The sequence below is a fragment of the Microtus oregoni genome, unplaced genomic scaffold (assembly GCF_018167655.1).
Source record: "Microtus oregoni isolate MIOR12 unplaced genomic scaffold, Mior012 000023F_ref0000262, whole genome shotgun sequence".
Lineage (NCBI taxonomy): Eukaryota > Metazoa > Chordata > Mammalia > Rodentia > Cricetidae > Microtus > Microtus oregoni.
This window is the reverse complement of record NW_024543082.1, coordinates 5,488,134-5,509,902: the sequence shown is the minus strand read 5'-3', so window position 1 is coordinate 5,509,902 and position 21,769 is coordinate 5,488,134. Positions and strand designations below refer to the sequence as shown.

The following is a 21,769-nucleotide window of genomic DNA, read 5'->3' as shown; positions in this document are numbered from 1 at the left end:
TGTGTTTTCTACTCCCCATATAGATTAGATCTATGTATGTCTCTGTTAGGGTCCTCTTTTTTGTCTAGGTTCTCTGGGATCATGATTTGTGGGCTGGTTTTCTTTGCTTTATGTTTTTTTTTCTTTTAAACACCGCTTGGCCCATTTCTATTTAGCCTCTTCTAGGCTAGCTCTCGCACCTGGACTAGCCCATTTCTTATAATCTGTGTAGCCCACGAGCTGACTTACCAGGAATGATCTTAACCTGCATCTGCCTGGAGTGGGAGAAGCATGGCGACTCCTTCACTCAGCTTCTTTCTCCCAACCTTCTGTTCTGTTTTCTTCACCCACCAAAGGGTGGGCCTATCAAATGGGCCTAGCAGTTTCTTTATTGCTTAACCAATGAAATCAACAGATTGATATATGACACTCCCATATCACTTCCCCTTTTTCTGTTTAAACAAAAAAGAGGAAGGCTTTAACTTTAACATAGTAAAATTACATATTGCAAAACAGTTATCAAGCAAGAATTACAGTTACAATATTTATATCTATTTTATCTTTTGTCATAACTAAGGAAAACTATAACTATCTATTCATTCTTCAACTCCATCAAAGACTCCAGAAGTATATAATACTACCTAAGTAAACAAGAAATAAGAAAACTCTAGAAATGACAAAGACATCTCGCTGCCTGGACAGTCACCCAAAGTTCTCTTGTACCGTTGGGGCATCCATCTTCAGCCTTCAGGCCCATAGTATCCAGCAGACATTTTCATCAAGCAGGAAATTCCAAAGACAGTTCAGTCACTTTCTGCTGTGTCCTGCAGAATGTCTAGCAGGCTCTTTCATGAGTCATGAACCCCAAAAGACCGTCTCACCTTTAGGCAAGTTCAGCAGTCCTCTCTCTGCGGGTTCTCTGTGTCCATTTTTTGCAACAGTCCAGGCAAGAGCAGTTTCTTGCCCAAATGGCTATCAAACTCCATAAGGATCCTCTTTGATGCCCATCTTCTTCTTGAAGTAGATTGGTGCAGGAATGATCTTAACCTGCATCTGCCTTGAGTGTGAGAAGCATGGCGACTCCTTCACTCAGCTTCTTTCTCCCAACCTCTTTGTTTTATGTTTTAAACCCACTTATGTGTGAGTACCTGTGATAATTGTCTTTCTGGGTCTGGGTTACCTGACCCAAAATGATGTTTTCTAGCCCATCCATTTCCTGCAAAATTCAAGATTTTGTTATTTTTTTCTGCTGTGTAGTACTCCATTGTGTAAATGTACCACCTTTTCCTTATCCATTCTCTGGTTGAGTGGTATTTAGGTTGTTTCCAGGTTCTGGCAATGACAAACAATGCTGCTATAAACATAGTTGAGTACATGTCCTTGTGGCGAGATTGAGCATCCTTTGGATATATACCCAAAAGTGATATTACTAAGTCTTGAGGAAGGTTGTTTCCTAATTTTCTGAGAAATTGCCACACTGACATCCAAAGGGGTTGTACCAGCTTGCAATCCCACCAGCAATGCAGAAGTGTTTCCTTTTCCCCACAACCTCTCCAGCATAAGTTGTCATCAGTGTTTTTGATCTTCGCCATTCTTACAGGTGTAAGATAGAACCTCAGAGTTGTTTTGATTTGCATTTCTCTGATGACTAAAGATGTTGAACATTTCCTTAAGTGTCTTTCAGCCATTTTAGATTCCTCTGTTGAGAGTTCTCTATTTAGGTCTGTAATCTATTTTTTATTGGATTATTTGTTCTTTTGATGACCAATTTCTTGAGTTCTTTGAATATTTTGGAGATCAGACCTCTGTCTGATGTGAAGATCTTTTGCATTCTGTAGGCTGTCATTTTGCCTTGTTAACTGTGTCCTTTGCTTTACAGAAGCTTTTCAGTTTCAGGAGGTCCTATTTGTTAATTGTTTCTCTCAGTATCTGTGCTACTGGGGTTATATTTAGGAAGTGGTCTCCTGTGCTAATGTGTTCAAGTGTACTTCCCACTTTCTCTTCTATGAGGGTCAGTGTGGCTGGCTTTATGTTGAGATCTTTGATTCACTTGGACTTTGAGTTTTCTGCATGGTGATAGATATGGATCTATTTTCATTCTTCTATATGTTGATATCCAGTTATTCCAGGACCATTTGTTAAATATGTTTTATTTTTTTCATTTGATTTTTTTGCTTCATTATCAAAAATCACGTGATCGAAGGTGTGTGGATTAATATCTGGGTCTTCAATTTGGTTCCATTGGTCCTTCTGTCTGTTTTTATGCCAATACCAGGCTGTTTTTAGTACTGTAGCTCTGTAATAGTGTTTGAAGTCAGGAATTGTGATGCCTCCAGAAGTTCTTTTATTGTAGAGGATTGTTTTGGCTATCCTGGGGTTTTGTTGCTTTTCCATAAGAAGCTGAGTACCATTCTTTCAAGGTCTGTGAAGAATTTTGCAAAGATTTTGGTGGGCATTTCATTGAGTCTGTAGATTGCTTTTGGTAAGACTGCCATTTTTACTGTGTTAATTCTGCCTACCTAAGAGCATGAGAGATCTTTCCACTCTCTGGTGTCTTCTTCAATTTTTTTCTTCAAAGATTTAAAGCTTGTCATGCAAGTTTTCCACTTGTTTGGAAAATCTGAGATATTTTTTGCTATTTGTGGCTATTGTGAAGGGTGATGTTTCTCTGATTTCTTTCTCAACCCATTTATCATCTGTGTACAGTAGGTCTACTGATTTTTTTAGTTAATCTTGCATCCTGCTACAATACTGAAAGTGCTTATGAGTTGTAGAAGTTCCTTGGTAGAATTTTGGAAGTCATTTATGTAAACTATCATATCATCTGCCAATACTGAGAATTTTACTTCTTTTCTGATTTTATCCCCTTGATCTCCTTTTGTTGTCTTATTGCTTTAGCCAGGACCTCAAGAACTATAATGAATAGATATGGCGAGAGTGGAAAACCTTGTCTTGTTTCTGGTTTCAGTGGGATCACTGGGAATTACTCTCCATTTAGTTTGATGTTGGCTGTTGGCTTGCTGTATATTGCCTTAATTATGTTTAGGTATCTTCCTTGTAGCCCTGCTTTCTCCAAGACCTTTATCATGAAGGGATGTTATATTTTGTCGAAAGTTTTTCAGCATCTAATGAGATGATCATGTTGTTTTTACTTTTCGGTTTGTTTGTATGGTGGATTACATTGACAGATTTTCAACTGTTGAACAGTCCCTGCATCTCTGGGATGAAGCCAACTTGATCATAGTGGATGATTTTTCTGATATGTTCTTGGATTCTATTTGCCAGTATTTTATTTAGTATTTTTACATTAATATTCATGAGTGAGATTGGTCTGTAATTTTCTTTCTTAGTAATTTGTCTATGTGGTTAGGGTATCGGTAGTTGTAGGCTCAAAAAAGAGAGTTTGGCAGTGTTCTTTGTGTTTCTATTGTGTGGAATAATTTGAGGAGTATTGGTATTAGTTCTTCTTTGAAAATCTTGTAGAATTCTGAGCTGAAACCATCTGGTCCAGGGCTTTCTTTGGTTGGGAGACTTTTGATGACTGTTTTATTTCTTCAGCAGTTATAGGTCTGTTTAATTTGCTTACCTGGTCTTGATTTAATTTTGGTAAATGATATTTATCCAGAAAGTTGTCCATTTCCTTTAAGTTTTCCAGTTTTGTGGAGTATAGGTATTGAAGTATGACCTGATGATTCTCTGCATTTCTTCCATGTCTGTTGTTATGTCCCCCTTTTCATTTCTGATTTTGTTAATTTGGATATTCTCTCTATGCCTTATGGTTAGTTTGGATAAAGGTTTGTCTATTTTGTTGATTTTCACTAAGAACCAAGTCTTTGTACTCATTGATTCTTTGTATTGTTTTCTTTGTTTCTATTTTGTTGATTTCAGTTCTCAGTTTGATTAGTTCCTGCCATCTAGTTCTCTTAGATGAGCTTCTTTTTGTTCTAAAGTTTTCAAATATTCTGTTAATTCACTAGTGTAGGATTTTTTCCAGCTTCTTTATATATGTGTAGTGCTATGAACTTTCCTCTTAACACTGCTTTCATTGTGTCCCACAAAACTGGGTATGTTGTGTGGTTATTTTTATTGAATTTTAGGAAGGATTTAATTTCTCCCTTTATTTCTTCCTTGACTCATTTATGATTCAAGTGAGCATTCTTTAATTTTCATGTGTTTGTGGGCTTTCTAGAACTAGTATTACTGTTGAGTTCTAGTTTTGAGCCATGGTGATCTGATAAGATACATGGAATTATTCCAAATTTTATGTATTTGTAGAGGTTTGTTATGTTACTGAGTATGTGGTCAATTTTTGAGACAGTTCCATGAGGAGCTGAGAAGAAGGTATATTCTTTTCTGTTTGGATGGAACATCCTATAGATGTGTTTTAAGTTCATTTGAGTTATAACTTGAAGGCGTAAGTCACAAACAATCCCACACCAGTTTGGAATTATGATTAATAGAATGGTTATTTATTTGAAGGGGAAAAACTTACAGATCACCATCCCGGACAACAGCCCTTTGCACAATCGGGAAAGGAGCCCAGTAGCTGGAAGTGGAGCTGGAAGCCAGGGAGAGAGTGGAGGGAAGTGGCCGCTTTTTTAAAGGGAGAGAGACCACGCCCCAATGGGCTGGTATCTCAGTGGATATTGCCTGAAGGAGCAGAAGGAGCTCCTGCAACACCTCCCCCTTTTGTTTAAGTAAGAGAGTTCTAAACCTACTATGAAATTATATATAATAGGTACAAATATCCTATTCTAACTAGCTTAAATCTTATATAATAAATAACTTGGCCAAGTCATGAGAGAAAAGTAACTACATTTATATAGTCTTCAACCCCATTGAAGATCTGAGAAGGGAAATAATGTTACCTGAGTAATTACTTAGGAAGTGCAATCAAACAACTTCCAAAACATGCAACAAATCACAGAGACAACTAGCTACCTGGGCAATCACCCAAGGTCACGTTAGCAGCGTTGAAGCAACCAACTTTGGCTAAGGCCTAACATAACTGACATACCATTTTCAATGGCAAGAAACTTGTCAAAACTATCTTACCCTGCCTTGGCAGGATATGACAGTCCTGTTTTGTCCATTGATGCACACTCTGTATCTCTGTCAGTGGTTGAGGTATGGGCATTTCTTTGCCCAAAGGTTAGTTCAGCCAAGAAGAAAGGTTCCAGGTAGAGTGTCTTTGGTGTTCAACATTCTGTCGGGAAAAAATCGGTGTTGCCAAGAGCAATTGTGTCTCTTTACCACGAAACTCTGAGTTAGATTAAAGGCCATTTTCTACAGCTCTTTGAAGAGGTTGAAGATTATCTATCTATACTGAGTATAATCTCTATGTATCTAAAGAACCTGATTAGTCTAATTATAAATGACAAACTTAGAATGCTATTGATCTATATAATTCTCAATACCTATCTAACTTAAAGACTAAGACAATAAACAACTATGCAACAAATGAGGATAATGACCTCCAAATATAAACAATGTACAAATATGCATTGCAGTAGGTAAATATATATCAATACACAAACAATATATAAGTATCTTAATCAGAGGTAGAAATGTACACTGCAATATGGTAAATATACAATATCAATACGATATATATATATATCAATACATAAAAAATGTTTTAAACAGAGGTAGAAACATGCATGCATACAATAGTCAATATAATTTAACTTTGTATCAATATATAAGAATCTATACCAATATATTTGTCTCAAAACAGTAACTCACAAGTACCAACAAGTACCAATCTGTTATCCCATCATCCAATTATCCCTCTTTTTTTCAGAAGATCCATGAGCTTATAAAATTCCTCCCCCAACCTCCCAACCCTCAATCATATACTAATTATGATCAACCCCTAAATGATGACCCTAGACCCAAGGACCAACTTTACTGGAAGAGGGGGCATCGTCCTCTAGAATTACTTCCAGCTGTCATGGGGCAACATTCTTTCTGGGGGATCCTGTGAAAGTAAAATGATGGTTAAATTTCAAGTCAAGGTCTTTTAAAATTGCAAATAGTCTCTGAGTATTTTGTGGAGGTCTGGCCAGAATGTTGTACAAGATGTGCACCATTTCAGCTGACCAAGTTGGAGCCATCTTGTGCAGCTGGTACCCAAAACAGGTCTTGTAGTAGCGCTATCAGTATCATGATGTCATATCAACCAGGTGGAGTTGTTGTTATGGGGCCCCATCTTCTTCCTGGAAACTTCAAATGTCACTTCAGGAAAAACTCATTGTTCATTATGAAAAACTTAAACATTAATCATATAGACATATATAGACATATATATACTCAATGAAAGACATGATAGATATATTCAATGAAAAGTATGATAGATATGAAGAAAAGCAAAGATGTTATCTAAACTCATATTTCTTTCTGTCCCATATCATGGCTCTTGACATGAGACAGATACTCTGGGTTTTTCTCTTACCAACAGGCTTGGAAATGGAGAGGGACTGAGCCAGAGTCCAACTTCAAAAACCAGTCTATATATTTATAAATAAATGCACATTAATACATATTTAAAGATAAGTGTAGAATAATTTCACTTACATAACCTAATAGATTTTCTTGCCGATCCTTATTGGGTTGTAAATAGTTTCCATCTGTCAGTATTCACACATCCAGGGTCCCTTGAATTTTTTGAAAATGAGTATTTTCCTGCAGAGATAAGAAGAAAACCCTGCCTCCATTCTATATGTTTTTCTTACCACCGGTATGAATATCATCATTGTGGATGAATTGTCATTTCTCCTTTCCAAGAAGTTTCTCCTCTTCGAATCGAACCTTTATTAATTTTGATGGTATCCACAATTTTTCTTCTCCTGTGGAAACAAGAGCAAAAACCCTTCCCCAATGTAGCACATCTCCTGGCTTCCATTGAGAGGTCAGCACATCTTTGAAATAAATCAGTTGATTTAGTTCAGCAGACTTTTCCATTATCCAATATCTTTCTGCTGCTGTTGTTCCTTTCTTATTAGCGTTAAGAAAATTCAAGGTTAATAAAGCATTATGTAATCTATTCCTGGGGGTATTTTCAGTCCCTTTCTGTTTGCTCAGCATATCCTTTATAGTACAGTTTGATCTTTCTATAACTGCCTGACCTGTAGGATTATTTGGTATACCTGTAATGTGTTTTATATTATAATAAGCAAAAAAAGTTTCATTTTCTTAGATACATATGTTGGACCATTGTCTGTCTTTATTTGTGCAGGTATACCCATGATGGCCATAATTTCCAATAAATGTGTGATTACTGAATCAGCCTTTTCTGAGCTCAGGGCAGTAGCCCATTGAAAACCTGAATACGTGTCTATGGTGTGGTGTACACATTTTAATTTACCAAATTCCATAAAGTGGAACACATCCATCTGCCAGATTTCATTTCTCTTAGTACCCTTTGGGTTACTCCCTGCAGGCAACGTCATTTGATTATAGAAAGAATAAGTAGGACATCTCTTTATAATGTCCTTAGCTTGTTGTCATATAATGGAAAATTCTTTCTTTAGGCCTTTACTATTGATATGATGCTTTTTATGAAATTCTGAGGCATGCAACATGCTTCCAATCAATAATTGATCAATCTCAGCGTTACCTTGTGCTAGAGGACCAGGCAGACCCATATGGGACCAGATTGTATTATGTACATCAGACAAAGCCTATTCCTGATTATGTCTTGTACCTGGATGAACAATGAACTCAACTCTGTGTCATCTGGTATAAATTCAGCAGTTTCAATTTGTAAGATAACTCTTTCTGCATGTTCTGAATCCGTAACTATATTAAGAGGTTCTTTAAAATCCCTTAGCACCATAAGAATAGCATATAATTCTGCCTTCTGGACAGAATTATAAGGGCTTTGTTCCATCTTATTCAATTCATCTGACTTGTAACCTGATTTCCCTTATTTATTTGCATCAGTATAAAATGTACAGGTTCCAGTTATTGGAGCATCACGTATAATTCTAGGAAGAATCCAAGAAGTTCTCTTTATGAGGTTAAGTCTATCACTTTTGGGATAGTTGCTATTAATTTCTCCCAAAAAATTAGCACAAGCCCTTTGCCATGGTTCATTGTCTTCCCATCACTTTTTTATTTCCTCGGTAGTAAAAGGCACTATAATTTCTGTGTTGTCGATACCTGCTAGTTGATGAAGTCTCAGCTTATCTTTTATAATTAATTCAGAGACTTTTTCCACATAAGTTTTTAATTTTTTACTTGGTTTATTAGGTATAAATATCCACTCTAAATTAATATCTTCCCTCTGTATTAAAATCCCTGTAGGAGAAATTCTGGAAGGCAATATGACTAGGATGCAGCTAAGATTTGGGTTCACCCTATCCACATGTGCCTCCTGTAATTTTTCCTCAATCATTGTCAGTTCCTTTTCTGCTTCAACTGTCAGTTTTCTGGGACTATTCAAATCTTTATCACCATCTAAGGTTTTCTTTAAATGGACTATTAGATTAGGTGTTATCCCAACAGCTGGTCGTAGACTGGAAATGTCTCCTAACAATCCTTGGAAGTCATTAAGAGTCTGTAACCTGTCTCTCCTAATTTGTGCCTTTTGTGTTTTAATTTTCTCTCACCCTATTCTGTAACCTAGGTAATTAATAGAATTTCCTCTTTGAATCTTTTCAGGGGCAATTTGTAATCCCCACCTAAGCAAGACTTTCTTTACTTCTTCAAACATCCTTTCTAAAATATCTTTATTTGAATCAGACAACAAAATGTCTTCCATGTAATGATAAATTATAGACTTGGGAAATTGCTTGCGGATTATTTTCAATGGATTACTTATAAAATATTGGCACAATGTGGGACTATTGAACATCCCCAGTGGGAGGATAGTCCATTGATATCTCCTATTAGGCTGAAAATTATTATGAGTAGGTACTGTGAAGGCAAATTTTTCTCTATACTTTTCTTGCAAAGGTATAGTGAAAATAAACTTCTAAATCAATAACTATAAGAGGCCATCCTTTTGGAATAGAGAAGGCAAAGTTATTCCAGATTGTAGTGGGCCCATAGGTTGAATTACCTTGTTGAAAGCTCTTAGATCTGTCACCATTCTCCATTTACCAAATTTCTTTTTTACAACAAACACAGGAGAATTCCAAGGGCGGGTTGATTCTTCAATATGGTGAACATCTAGTTGCTCTTGTACTAGCTGTTCCAAAGCCTGTAATTTATCTTCAGCTAGAGGCCACTGTTTGATCAATATTGGCCTCCCAGTTAGCCATTTTAAAGGTAGGGCTGAAGCTGGGCGGTGGTTGAGCACACCTTTAATCCCGGCACTCGGGAGGCAGAGGCAGGCAGATCTCTGTGAGTTCGAGAACAGCCTGGTCTACAAGAGCTAGTTCCAGAACAGGCTCCAAAACCACAGAGAAACCCTATCTCGAAAGACAAACAAACAAACAAACAAATAAATAATTAAATGTAGGGCTGTTGGTACCTCTACAGGTTTGCTATTTGCTGTATGTTCTTATACAGCCTGAATGGCTGGTGACATTTTTCCATAATACCTCATCATATCCTTCCCAGAATTATGAGTTCCTGGAACTACAAGAATGTTAATCTGGGTATTTCATTGCTGTAGCAGGTCACGACCCTCAAAATTTATTGCAATATTGGCTATATATGGCCTTAGTCTTCCTATTTTCCCTTCAGGTCTTATGCATTCAACCCATCTTGTGCTTTGTTTTACACAAGATATGTTGCAATAATTGGAGCGGAAGGGGCTGCGTCCCTGGCACCCCCGCCGCCTGCACAGCTAGCTTTAGCTTATGACCTGAAATAATTATACACAAACTGTATTCATTTAAACACTGCTTGGCCCATTTCTATATAGCCTCTTCTAGGCTAATTCTCACATATTAATTTAGCCCATTTCTAATCATCTGTGTAGCCCACGAGCTGGCTTACCAGGAATGATCTTAACCTGCGTCTGCCTGGAGTGGGAGAATCATGGCGACTCCTTGACTCAGCTTCTTTCTCCCAGCATTCTGTTCTGTTTACTCCACCCACCTGTGTTTTAACCTATGAGGGCCAAGCAGTTTCTTTATTGTTTAACCAATGAAATCAACAGATTGATATATGACACTCCCCCATCAGAGATAGGGTTCCAATTCCCAGGAACTGAATATCTACCTCTTGAAGAGGCCAATTAGGATGCCAAGATTCTGGAGTAATGATACTTACATCCACACTTGTGTCTAATAAGCCTTCAATAAAAATGCCATTTATACAGACTCTTAGCTTTGGTCTTTGATCATTAATAGAAGTCTGCCAAAATATGCGTTTACTCTGTCCTACTGGGTTTTTTGACTCATGCTCCATGCGTAATTCATCATTTAGACCAGTATTACTTTTTACAGCAGAAATTAGAGCTTTTAATTTCTTGGTGAGGCATGTTTTCCACTGTGACTGGGAATGACTGGGCCACTGTTGGCTTGGGGTCCTGAGAGAGGCCCTTCAAGGAGTTTCCTGATGATATCGGGTTGCCCTGTCTGTCTGTTGTTGACCTGCATTCGTTGGACCAATGCCGGCCTTTACCACATCTCCTACATATACCTGAAGGCCAGGGTCTCCTATTTTTGTCATTCCCAGAGGAGATATTATTCCTAGAAATTTTTTGCCTGCAATCCCTTTGCAAATGTCCTAATTTACCACAATTAAAACACCTGGCAGTTTGATGTCCCCTTGTTGCTTTGGAAATTGCTTCTCCTACCAAAGATTCATCATTGTAGCCAAAGGTCTCAACATTCATTGTATGCTGATCTAGACCTTAAAGGCCCAATTATCTTTTTTTTTCATTCTATGTTTGCATTCTCAAAAGCTAGAGATTCAAGAAGTATTTGTCTAGCTTCTGGGTCTGTTACCCCTATGTCCAGAGCCTTAATTAATCTTTGTAAAAAGTCAATAAAGGGTTCTCTCTGTCCCTGCCTAATTCTGGTATATGATTCAACCCTTTTTGCTGGATCTTGTATCCTATTCCAAGCATTTAAAGCTGCTTGGTAACATAGACACAATACTTCTTCATCATAAAGAACTTGGACCTGTGGATCAGCATATGTTCCTACACCAAGAATTTGATCTTGGGAAACCTCCACACCTTTTGCTCGTCCTTGCTGTTCCATATGTTTGGATTTTTTTCTGAAATAGATTCCAAACATCAAGAAAGGTCCATTATCTTAAACTGTAGACACTAACTGAAAGAAATCATCAGGGGTAGCTCTAACATTAGAAGCCCAAGTCCTTATCATTTCCTTAACAAATGCAGAGTGCAAGCCATAATTAACAACAGTTTGCTTAATTTCTTTTAAATCATTCATTGTTATTGACATTCATCTAGCTTCTTTGACTCCCTTTGAGCCTTTAGAAGTTGGCGCTTTGTCAGAATAAAGTATGGGGAATGTCACTAAAATCCTGGGTAAGCCAGTTCTAATAGCTGGTGGTGGCATTGTGTCCTGTCCTTGTGCCTCCTTACCTTGTTCTTTAGCTCTAATAATTTCTTCAATCTTTTCAAATCTTTTTATCATTGTCTCTCTTAAATCCTGAATCTCCTAACCTGCATGAGTTTCTAGTGATTTCACTAAGGTATCAACTTTTTGGTCCCCATTCTGCACCTGTGATTCCAAAGCTTTGATTTTTTCCCTTCAAAGATAACATGTCCTCCTTAAACTTTTCTTGTATATCATGTAGATTCCCATCTTGGAGGTACATTCTGTCTGTTACCTTATCAAAACTTTGTGATAACGTCTGAACGTCAAATTCAACAGCCTGAACCCTTTCAGGTAACTTTCTAGTACCCTTGGATATGGAGTCAATTTTGTCTATCATAGTATCCACTTGTTCAGATAACCTCTGATATTCAATAATTTTAATCCTTTCAACTAGTTGTTCACTATTAGTCCGTAGAGATTCTATCGTTCTTAGGAGTGCCATATTCTTCCTTAATGATAGAATATGGAAAAGAAAACTGAAACCCAGTAACCAGTAAATTAAGGTATCCCCATAATCATATAAACCTTGTATGATATAATCCATTGTATTAGTAAACAAAGCAGTAAAACTTGCAATGGAAACAAAAACTGCCATATTACCTATTATCCAGCAGGTGGCATTGTTGCCAAGTCATGATTAGAACCACTGCAAAGGTGACGAAAACAGGGTCCTGTTTCAGTGTCTGCCTTAGTAGTTGTTAAAAACTGGGAAATGTGAGTTGTTCAACAAAGTAAATGTAATTAAATCAATTCCATACATGGAACCAGAAACCCAGAATCCAGGGGTAGAAAAGAGCAACCTGGAAGCCGCGTATGCCTCCATGTGACAGAGTCACCCCGAGGGGTTACAGCTTTCGGCAACCGCTTGTGCTCTGTTTCACATCACTTAAGCGCTGCGTTTGCAAGGAAGATTTAAAAACAACTCAGAAAACAGCAAACCAGGCGGGCAGAGACTACGTGGGCCTGTGAAGTTTAAATCCATGTGGGGAGGCAGGGTACAGGCCACAGCTGAGGAAGGGCTCATGCCAAACCGAGCTGGAGGCAGGCAGCCTGGCAGGGGGAAGAAGGGGTCCTAAAACCAAACGTTTGGGTGCCATACGTCACAAACAATCCCACACCAGTTTGGAATTATGATTAATAGAATGGTTATTTATTTAAAGGGGAAAAACTTACAGATCACCATCCCAGAAGCTGGAAGCCAGAGAGAGAGTGGAGGGAAGTGTCCACTTATTTAAAGGGAGAGAGACCACACCCCAATGGGCTGGTATCTCAGTGACTATTGGCTAAAGGAGCAGAATGAGCTCCCGCAACAATACTTCTGTTATTTCCCTTTTATCTCTGATAATTTTTTGTCTGACTGACCTGTCCAGTGGTGAGAGAGGAGTGTTAAAGTCTCCTACTATTAGTGTGTGTGGTTTTATGTATGATTTAAACTTTAGAAGTGTTTCTTTTACTTATGAGTTTTTTAAAATTCAAGGCTATTCTTGGCTACAAAGTGAATTCAAGGCCATCCTGAACTTAGTAAGATCTTGACTTTAAAAAAAAAAAGAGAAGAAAGCTATTTCTTTTTTAAAAAAATATTTATTTATTTATTTATTATGTATACAATATTCTGTCTGCATGTATGCCTGAAGGCCAGAAGAGGGTAACAGAGCTTATTACAGATGGTTGTTAGCCACCATGTAGTTGCTGGGAATTGAACTCAGGACCTTTGAAAGAGCAGGCAATGCTCTCAACTGCTGAGCTATCTCTCCAGCCCTTCTTTTTTATTGCTGTCAAGAGACACCCTGACCAAGGCAACTCTTTTTTAAGAAAAAATTATGTATTTATTTATTTATTATGGATACAATATTCTGTCTGTGTGTGCGCCCGTGGGCCAGAAGAGGGCACCAGACCTCATTACAGATGGTAGTGGGAATTGAACTCAAGACCTTTTGAAGAGCAGGCAATGCTCTCAACCTCTCAGCTATCTCTCCAGCCCCAAGAAAACTATTTCAACAACACAAGGAAAACAAGCATCATAATATAGAAAAAAAAGGATAAATATTTATTTCTGTTATTTTTTTATTGCGAAAAGAAGAAAAAAAACATAAACAAAAAACAAGTTTCCACCTCCTCCCAGCCTCCCATTTCCCTTCCCCTCCTCCCACCCTTCTCCCCCTCCTCCCACCCTTCTCCCCCTCCCCCCACTCCTCTCCCCCTCCCTCTCCAGTACACAGAGCAGTCCGGGTTCCCTGCCCTGTGTTAAGTCCTAGGTCCTCCTCCCTCCGTCCATATCTAGGAAGGTGAACATCCAAACTGGCTAGGCTCCCACAAAGCCAGCACATTAAGTAGGATCAAAACCCCGTGCCATTGTCCTTGGTGTTACATCAGCACTCATTGTTCGCCATGTTCAGAGAGTCCGGTTTTATCCCATGCTTTTTCGGTCACAGTCCAGCTGGCCTTGGTGAGCTCCCCGTAGATCAGCTCCACTGTCTCAGTGGGTGGATGCACGCCTCGTGGTCCCGAATTCTTTGCTCATGTTCTCCCTCCTTCTGCTCCTCCTTGGGACCTTGGGAGCTCAGTCCAGTGCTCCTGTGTGGGTCTCTGTCTCTATCTCTATCCATCACCAGATGAAGATTCTATGATGATATGCAAGATATTCGTCAGTATTGCTCTAGGATAGGGTCATTTCAGGTTCCCAATCCTCAGCTGCCCAAGGAACTAACTCGGAACCTCATCTTGGGCACTTGGGAGCCCCTCTAGGGCCAAGTCTCTTGCCCACCCTAAAGTGGCTCCCTTAACTAAGAATTGTGGTTCCGTGCTCCCCTATCCACCTTTCCTTTATCCCAATTCTCCTGTTTCCCCAGGTCCCCCCTCCTTCCCTTCTACCTTTTCTCTCCCCATCTCCCCTTACCCCCATCCCACCCCACCCCCAAGATCCCATTTTCTCCCCGGCAATTTGGTCTACTTCCCTTAGCCAAGAGGATAACTATATGTTTTTCCTTGAGTTCACCTTCTTACTTAGCTTCTTTAGGTTCACCTATTGTAGACTCCGTGGTCCTTATTTATGGCTAGAAACCAATTATGAGTGAGTACATCCCATATTCATCTTTTTGGTTCTGGGACACCTCACTCAGGATAGTGTTTTCTATTTCCATCCATTTGCATGCAAAATTCGAGAAGTCATTGTTTTTTACCGCAGCGTAGTACTCTAGCGTGTATATATTCCATACTTTCTTCATCCATTCTTCCATTGAAGGGCATCTAGGTTGTTTCCAGGTTCTGGCTATGCCAAATAATACTGCTATGAACATAGTTGAACAAATGCTTTTGTCATTTGATAGAGCATCTCTTGGGTATATTCCCAAGAGTGGTATTGCTGGGTCCAGGGGTAAGTTGATCCCGAATTTCCTGAGAAACCGAAACACTGACTTCCACAGTGGTTGCACAAGATTGCATTCCCACCAGCAATGGATGAGGGTACCCGTTCCTCCACAACCTCTCCAGCAAAGGTTATCCTTGGTGTTTTTGACTTTAGCCATTCTGACAGGTGTAAGATGATATCTCAAAGTTGTTTTGATTTGCATTTCCCTGATTGCTAAGGAAGTTGAGCATGACCTTAAGTGTCTTTTGGCCATTTGAACTTCTTCTGTTGAGAATTCTCTGTTCAGTTCAGTGCCCCATTTTTTAATTGGGTTAATTAGCATTTTAAAGTCTAGTTTCTTGAGTTCTCTATATATTTTGGAGATCAGACCTTTGTCTGTTGCGGGGTTGGTGAAGATCTTCTCCCAGTCAGTAGGTTGCCTTTGTGTCTTAGTGACCATGTCCTTTGCTTTACAGAAGCTTCTCAGTTTAAGTAGGTCCCATTTATTCAATGTTGCCCTTAATGTCTGGGCTTCTGGGGTTATACATAGGAAGCGATCTCCTGTGCCCATCTGTTGTAGGGTATTTCCCACTTTCTCTTCTATCAGGTTCAGTGTGTTCGGGCTGATATTGAGGTCTTTAATCCATTTGGACTTGAGTTTTGTGCACGGTGAGAGATATGGGTCTATTTTCATTCTTCTACAGGTTGACATCCAGTTGTGCCAGCACCATTTGTTGAAGATGCTTTCTTTCTTCCATTGTATACTTTTATCTCCTTTATCGAAAATGAGGTGTTCATAGGTTTGTGGGATAAAATCCGGGTCTTCTATACGATTGCATTGGTCGACTTTTCTGTTTTTATGCCAGTACCACACTGTTTTCATTACTGTAGCTCTGTAATAGAGTTTGAAGTCAGGGATGGTAATGCCTCCAGAAGATCCTTTATTGTATAGGATTGTTTTGGCTATCCTGGGTTTTTTGTTTTTCCATATAAAGTTGATTACTGTCTTCTCCAGATCTGTGAAGAATTTTGATGGGATCTTGATGGGGATTGCATTGAATCTATAAATTGCCTTTGTTAGAATTGCCATTTTTACTATGTTGATCCTCCCAATCCAAGAGCAAGGGAGGTCCATCCATTTTTTGGTATCCTCTTCAATTTCTTTCTTCAATGCCTTAAAGTTCTTGTCAAATAGATCTTTCACTTCCTTGGTTAGATTTACCCCAAGATATTTTACGCTGTTTGTGGCTATCATGAATGGTGAAGCTTCTCTGATTTCCCTCTCTGCTTCCATATCCTTTGTGTATAAGAGGGCGACTGATTTTTTGGAGTTGATCTTGTATCCTGCCACATTACTAAAGCTGTTTATCAGTTGTATAAGTTCTTTGGTGGAGTTTTGGGGGTCGCTTATGTACACTATCATATCATCTGCAAATAACGAAAGTTTAACTTCTTCCTTTCCAATTCGAATCCCCTTGATCCCATTATGTTGTCTTATTGCTATTGCTAGAACTTCAAGCACTATATTGAAGAGGTATGGCAAGAGTGGACAGCCTTGTCGTGTTCCTGAGTTAAGTGGGATGGCTTTGAGTTTCTCTCCGTTTAATTTGATGTTAGCTGTCGGCTTGCTGTATATAGCTTTTATTATATTTAGGTATGACCCTTGTATCCCTAATCTCTCCAAGACTTTTAACATAAATGGATGTTGAATTTTGTCAAATGCTTTTTCAGCATCTAATGAAATGATCATATGGTTTTTTTCTTTCAGTTTATTTATATGCTGGATTACATTGATAGATTTTCGTATGTTGAACCAGCCCTGCATCTCAGGAATGAAGCCTACTTGATCATAATGGATAATTTTTCGGATGTGTTCTTGGATTCGATTTGCCAGTATTTTGTTGAGGATTTTTGCATCGATATTCATGAGTGAGATTGGCCTGTAGTTCTCTTTCCTGGTTGAGTCTTTGAGTGGTTTTGGTATCAGAGTAATTGTGGCTTCATAAAAGGAGTTTGGTAATGACCCTTCTGTTTCTATCTTGTGGAATACATTAAGGAGTATAGGTATTAGATCTTCTTGGAAGATCTGGTAGAATTCCGCATTGAAACCATCTGGTCCTGGGCTTTTTTTGGTAGGGAGGTTTTTGATAACCTCTTCTAATTCTTCGCGACTAACAGGTCTATTTAGATTGGTCACCAGGTCCTGATTTAACTTTGGTATATGATATTTATCTAAAAAAAGTATCCCTTTCCTTTACATTTTCCAATTTTGTGGCATATAGGCTTTTGTAGTAAGATCTAATGATTCTCTGAATTTCCTCTGTGTCTGTGGTTATGTCCCCCTTTTCATTTCTGATCTTATTAATTTGCAAATTCTCTCTCTGCCGTTTGATTAGTTTGGATAGTGGTTTGTCAATCTTGTTGATTTTCTCCAGGAACCAGCTTTTTGTTTCATTGATTTTTTTGTATTGTTTTCTGTGTTTCTATTTTGTTGATTTCAGCCCTCAGTTTGATTATTTCCAGTCTTCTACTCCTCCTAGGTGAGTCTGCTTCTTTCTTTTCTAGAGCTTTCAGGTGGGCTGTTAAGTCTCCAATGTGAGCTTTCTCTGTTTTCTTTAAGTGGGCACTTAGTGCTATGAACTTTCCTCTTAGGACTGCTTTCATAGTGTCCCATAAGTTTGAGTATGTTGTTTCTTTATTTTCATTGAATTCCAGGAAGACTTTAATTTCTTTCTTTATTTCTTCCTTAATCCAGGTATGGTTCAATAGTTGACTGTTCAGTTTCCATGACTTTGTATGCTTTCTGGGGGTAGCATTATTGTTGAATTCTAACTTTAATCCATGGTGATCTGATCTGATAAGACACAGGAGGTTACAAATATTTTTTTGTAACTGTGGAAGTTTGCTTTGTTACCCAGTATGTGGTCAATTTTCGAGAAGGTTCCATGAGCTGCAGAGAAGAAGGTATATTCTTTTCTATTTGGATGGAATGTTCTATAGATGTCTGTTAAGTCCATTTGATTCATTACCTCCATTAATTCTCTTATTTCTCTGTTTGGTTTCTGTCTGATTGACCTGTCCATTGGTGAGAGAGGAGTGTTGAAGTCTCCTACTATTAGTGTGTGCGGTTTGATGGCTGCCTTGAATTTTAGCAATGTTTCTTTTATGTACGTGGGTGCTTTTATATTAGGGGCATAGATGTTCAGGATTGAGACTTCTTCCTGATGAACTGTTCCTGTTATGAGTATAAAATGCCCCTCTCCATCTCTTCTGATTGATTTAAGTTTAAAGTCAACTTTGTTAGAGATTAGTATGGCCACACCTGCCTGTTTCTTAGGTCCATTTGCTTGATAGGCCTTTTCCCAGCCCTTTACTCTGAGTAGGTGCCTGTCTTTGTGGTTGAGGTGTGTTTCTTGTAAACAGCAGAATGTTGGATCCTGTTTTCTTATCCAATCTCTTAGCCTGTGCCTTTTTATAGGTGAGTTGAGTCCATTGACATTAAGTGATATTAATGACCAGTGGTTGTTAACTCCGGTCATTTTTTTTTAGTCGTAGAGTTTGTGTGTTTCCCTTCTTTGTTTTGTGTTGGTGAAGGGTCTCTAGATGTCTGAGTTATTGTGGTCATTGTTGGACTCCTTGGTTAGTGATTTTCCTTCAATTACTTTCTGTAAGGCTGGATTTGTGGCTGCGTATTGTTTAAATTTGTTTTTATCCTGGAAAATTTTATTTTCTCCATTTATAGTGAATGAAAGCTTGGCTGGGTATAGTAATCTGGGCTTGCACCCATGGTCTCTCAGTTTCTGCAGTACATCTATCCAGGACCTTCTGGCTTTCATGGTTTCCATGGAGAAGTCAGGTGTAAGTCTGATAGGTTTACCTTTATAAGTAACTTGGCCTTTTTCCTTTGCAGCTCTTAATATTCTTTCCTTATTCTGTATGCTTTGTGTTTTGATAATTATATGGCGAGGGGATGTTTTTTTTTGATCCAGACTATTCATTGTTCTGTATGCTTCTTGCACCTTCATAGGAAAATCTTTCTTTAGGTTGGGAAAGTTTTCTTCTATAATTTTATTAAATAGATTTTCTGGACCATTGAGCTGCCCTTCTTCTCCTTCTTCTACTCCTATTATTCTTAGGTTTGGTCTTTTTATTGTGTCCCATATTTCCTGAATGTTTTGTGATGAGAGTTTGTTGGACTTGCTGTTTTCTTTGATCAGTGTGTTTATTTTCTCTATGGTATCTTCAGAACCCGAGAGTCTTTCTTCTATCTCTTGTATTCTGCTGGTTATGCTTGTTTCTGTAGTCTCTATTCATTTACCTAGATTTTCCATGTCCAGCCGGCCCTCTGTTTGTGTTTTCTTCTTTGCCTCCATTTCAGTTTTCAGGTCTTGAACTGTTTCCATTATCTGTTTGATTGTTTTTCCTTGGTTTTCTAGGGTATCATTCACTGATTTATTCAATTCTTCAAACTTTCTGTTATATTTCTCATCCATTTCTATAAGGGCGTTTTTTACATGCTGTTTAAGGGTGTCAATCACTTTCATGAAGTCAATCTTTTCTCCTTCCTCTTGATTAAGGGGTTCTTGTCCTCCCGTTGTGAGGTCGCTTGTTTCTGGTAGCTTCATGTTGCTTTTCAGCTTGTTGGGCGAATTCTTGCCTTGACGTTGGCCCATCTCTTCTTCCAAATGCTCCCTATGGATCTTCTTTTACCGGATCAGGTCTCCTTGCCTACCAAACGCTGTCTCTCCCCAATGTTGGCTCTCTGGTGACGAGAGATCAGGCCTCCGTGCTGGTTGGGCAGCTCGCAAACAAAGCACCTACCCTGCTTGGTGCAGGCAGGCCACAGTAACAAAGGAACTGCTGCCCGCCCGGGAGCCCCGAGTACTCGGACCCAGCGCCCAGATAGGCTGGGCTGGGCGATGCCACGCGCCAAAAGAGGGCAGTGGGGCCGAAGTGGGGAGGGCTCTGGATGGAAGCTGGGTGGGCCAGGAAGAAAGAGGCAGCACCCGGGGAGTAGAGGCCCTGCAGAGAGCCCAAGCAGGGCAGGGGGCCAAGAAACCCCCGAGCTCCCCGTCCCAGGCTGGCGCCGTGGGCCAGAAACTCACCCCAATGCTGGGTCTCCTGGCGCCGAAAGATCAGGCCTCCGTGCTGGTTGGGCAGCTAGCAGACATAGCGCCTACCCCGCTTGGTGCAGGCAGGCCCCAGAAACAAAGGAACTGCTGCCCGCCCGGGAGCCCCGGGTACTCGGACCCAGCGCCCAGATAGGCTGGGCTGGGCGATGCCACGCGCCAAAAGAGGGCAGTGGGGCCGAAGTGGGGAGGGCTCTGGACGGAAGCTGGGTGGGCCAGGAAGAAAGAGGCAGCACCCAGGGAGTAGAGGCCTTGCAGAGAGCCCAAGCAGGACAGGGGGCCAAGAAACCCCCGAGCTCCCCGTCCCAGGCTGGCGCCGTGGGCCAAAAACTCACCCCAATGCTGGGTCTCCTGGCGCCAAAAGATCAGGCCTCCGTGCTGGTTGGGCAGCTCGCAAACAAAGCGCCGATCCCGCTTGGTGCAGGCAGGCCCCAGAAACAAAGGAACTGCTGCCCGCCCGGGGCAGTAGAGGCCCTGCAGAGATCCCAAGCAGGACAGGGGGCCAAGAAACCCCCGAGCTCCTCGTCCCAGGCTGGCGCCGTGGGCCAGAAACTCACCCCAATGCTGGGTCTCCTGGCGCCGAAAAATCAGGCCTCCGTGCTGGTTGGGCAGCTCGCAAACAAAGCGCTGATCCGGCTTGGTGCAGGCAGGCCCCAGAAACCGGCTTTTTTCTTTAAACAGTGTTACATAACTCACAGTTCACAGTCAAGTGGGCACATCACTGGTTTTCAGTATATTCACTAAAAAATGAACATGGAAGGTTTTACAGTTGGGGCTCATGTAGGGATAAGTCTTGCAGTGTAAGCATGAGTTTGTGTGTGCGTGTGTGTGTGTGTATGCACGTGTGTGTGTGTGTAACCACAATCAACCATTACTGCAATCTAACTGTAGTGCACTCTAATTCCATCAGAAATTTGTAGTCATTAACAGTTACTCTTAATTTATGCACCTGCTCACCCCACCCCTCCTAGCTCTAGAGAAGATCCATTGTTTGTTTTTTTAATTCTCTTTATGAACCAGGTCTTAGTACATGGCTCTGTTTGATCGGGAAGTTGCCGTGTGGACCAAGCTGGCTTTGATCCACCTTCCTCTGACTCCTGAGTGTTGGGATTAAAGGCTTGTGCCACCACATATGGCTCTATAGATTCACCTGTTCTTGAGGTTTCATACAAATGAAATAATATATTTGTGTCTTCTGTTACCAGTTTCTTTCACTGATGAGAATTCTTGCAGGGTTTGCCCACACTGCAGCATATATCAGTACTTCATCCCTCTTAGTGGCTGCATAATATTCTATTAGATGAAGATACATTTGTTTTTCTAAGCCAATGGACATTTCAATTGTTTCCACTCTGACTTTTATGAGTTTTGTTTCTCTGAACATTAGTCACAGAATGTACAAGAAACTGTTGTCTTCCTTTGCCAAGTCCAGTAGCTCAAATGTAGTCATGGTTGATGAATGCATTTACTAAGAATTTGAAAGAAATATTTGGTTTTGTCTTTAAGACTGATGTTGTTGTCAACTCCATTCCCTCGGATCTTGCACTCAACAAAGGACCACTGTCTAAGGCCTTACTGGAAAAGGCCGGGCCAGAACTCCAGAAGGAACTGAATGAAGCAGGACAAGGGGTCTCTGTCAAGGAAGGCACAATCCTACAAACCAGTGGCTGTAACCTGAACTGCCACCACGTATTGCATGTGGTTGCTCCACAATGGAAAGTCAACGACACTGCATGGTCACTGAAGGTAGGACCCAGCTTTACATTCTCCAGGACATGGGGTACCTC

At 40.0% G+C, this 21,769-nt stretch overlaps 1 protein-coding gene across 3 annotated transcripts in view; it reads left to right on the top strand.

The window, feature by feature from the left end:
* The window catches only part of LOC121461711 (protein mono-ADP-ribosyltransferase PARP14-like), a 361,785-nt gene that overhangs the window by 329,214 nt on the left and 10,802 nt on the right, over window positions 1–21,769 (top strand). For all 3 annotated transcript variants that reach the window (XM_041672894.1, XM_041672895.1, XM_041672896.1), the window contains one exon: window positions 21,489–21,728. In XM_041672894.1, coding sequence (XP_041528828.1) covers window positions 21,489–21,728 — 240 coding nt within the window. The remainder of the gene's footprint in view (window positions 1–21,488; window positions 21,729–21,769) is intronic.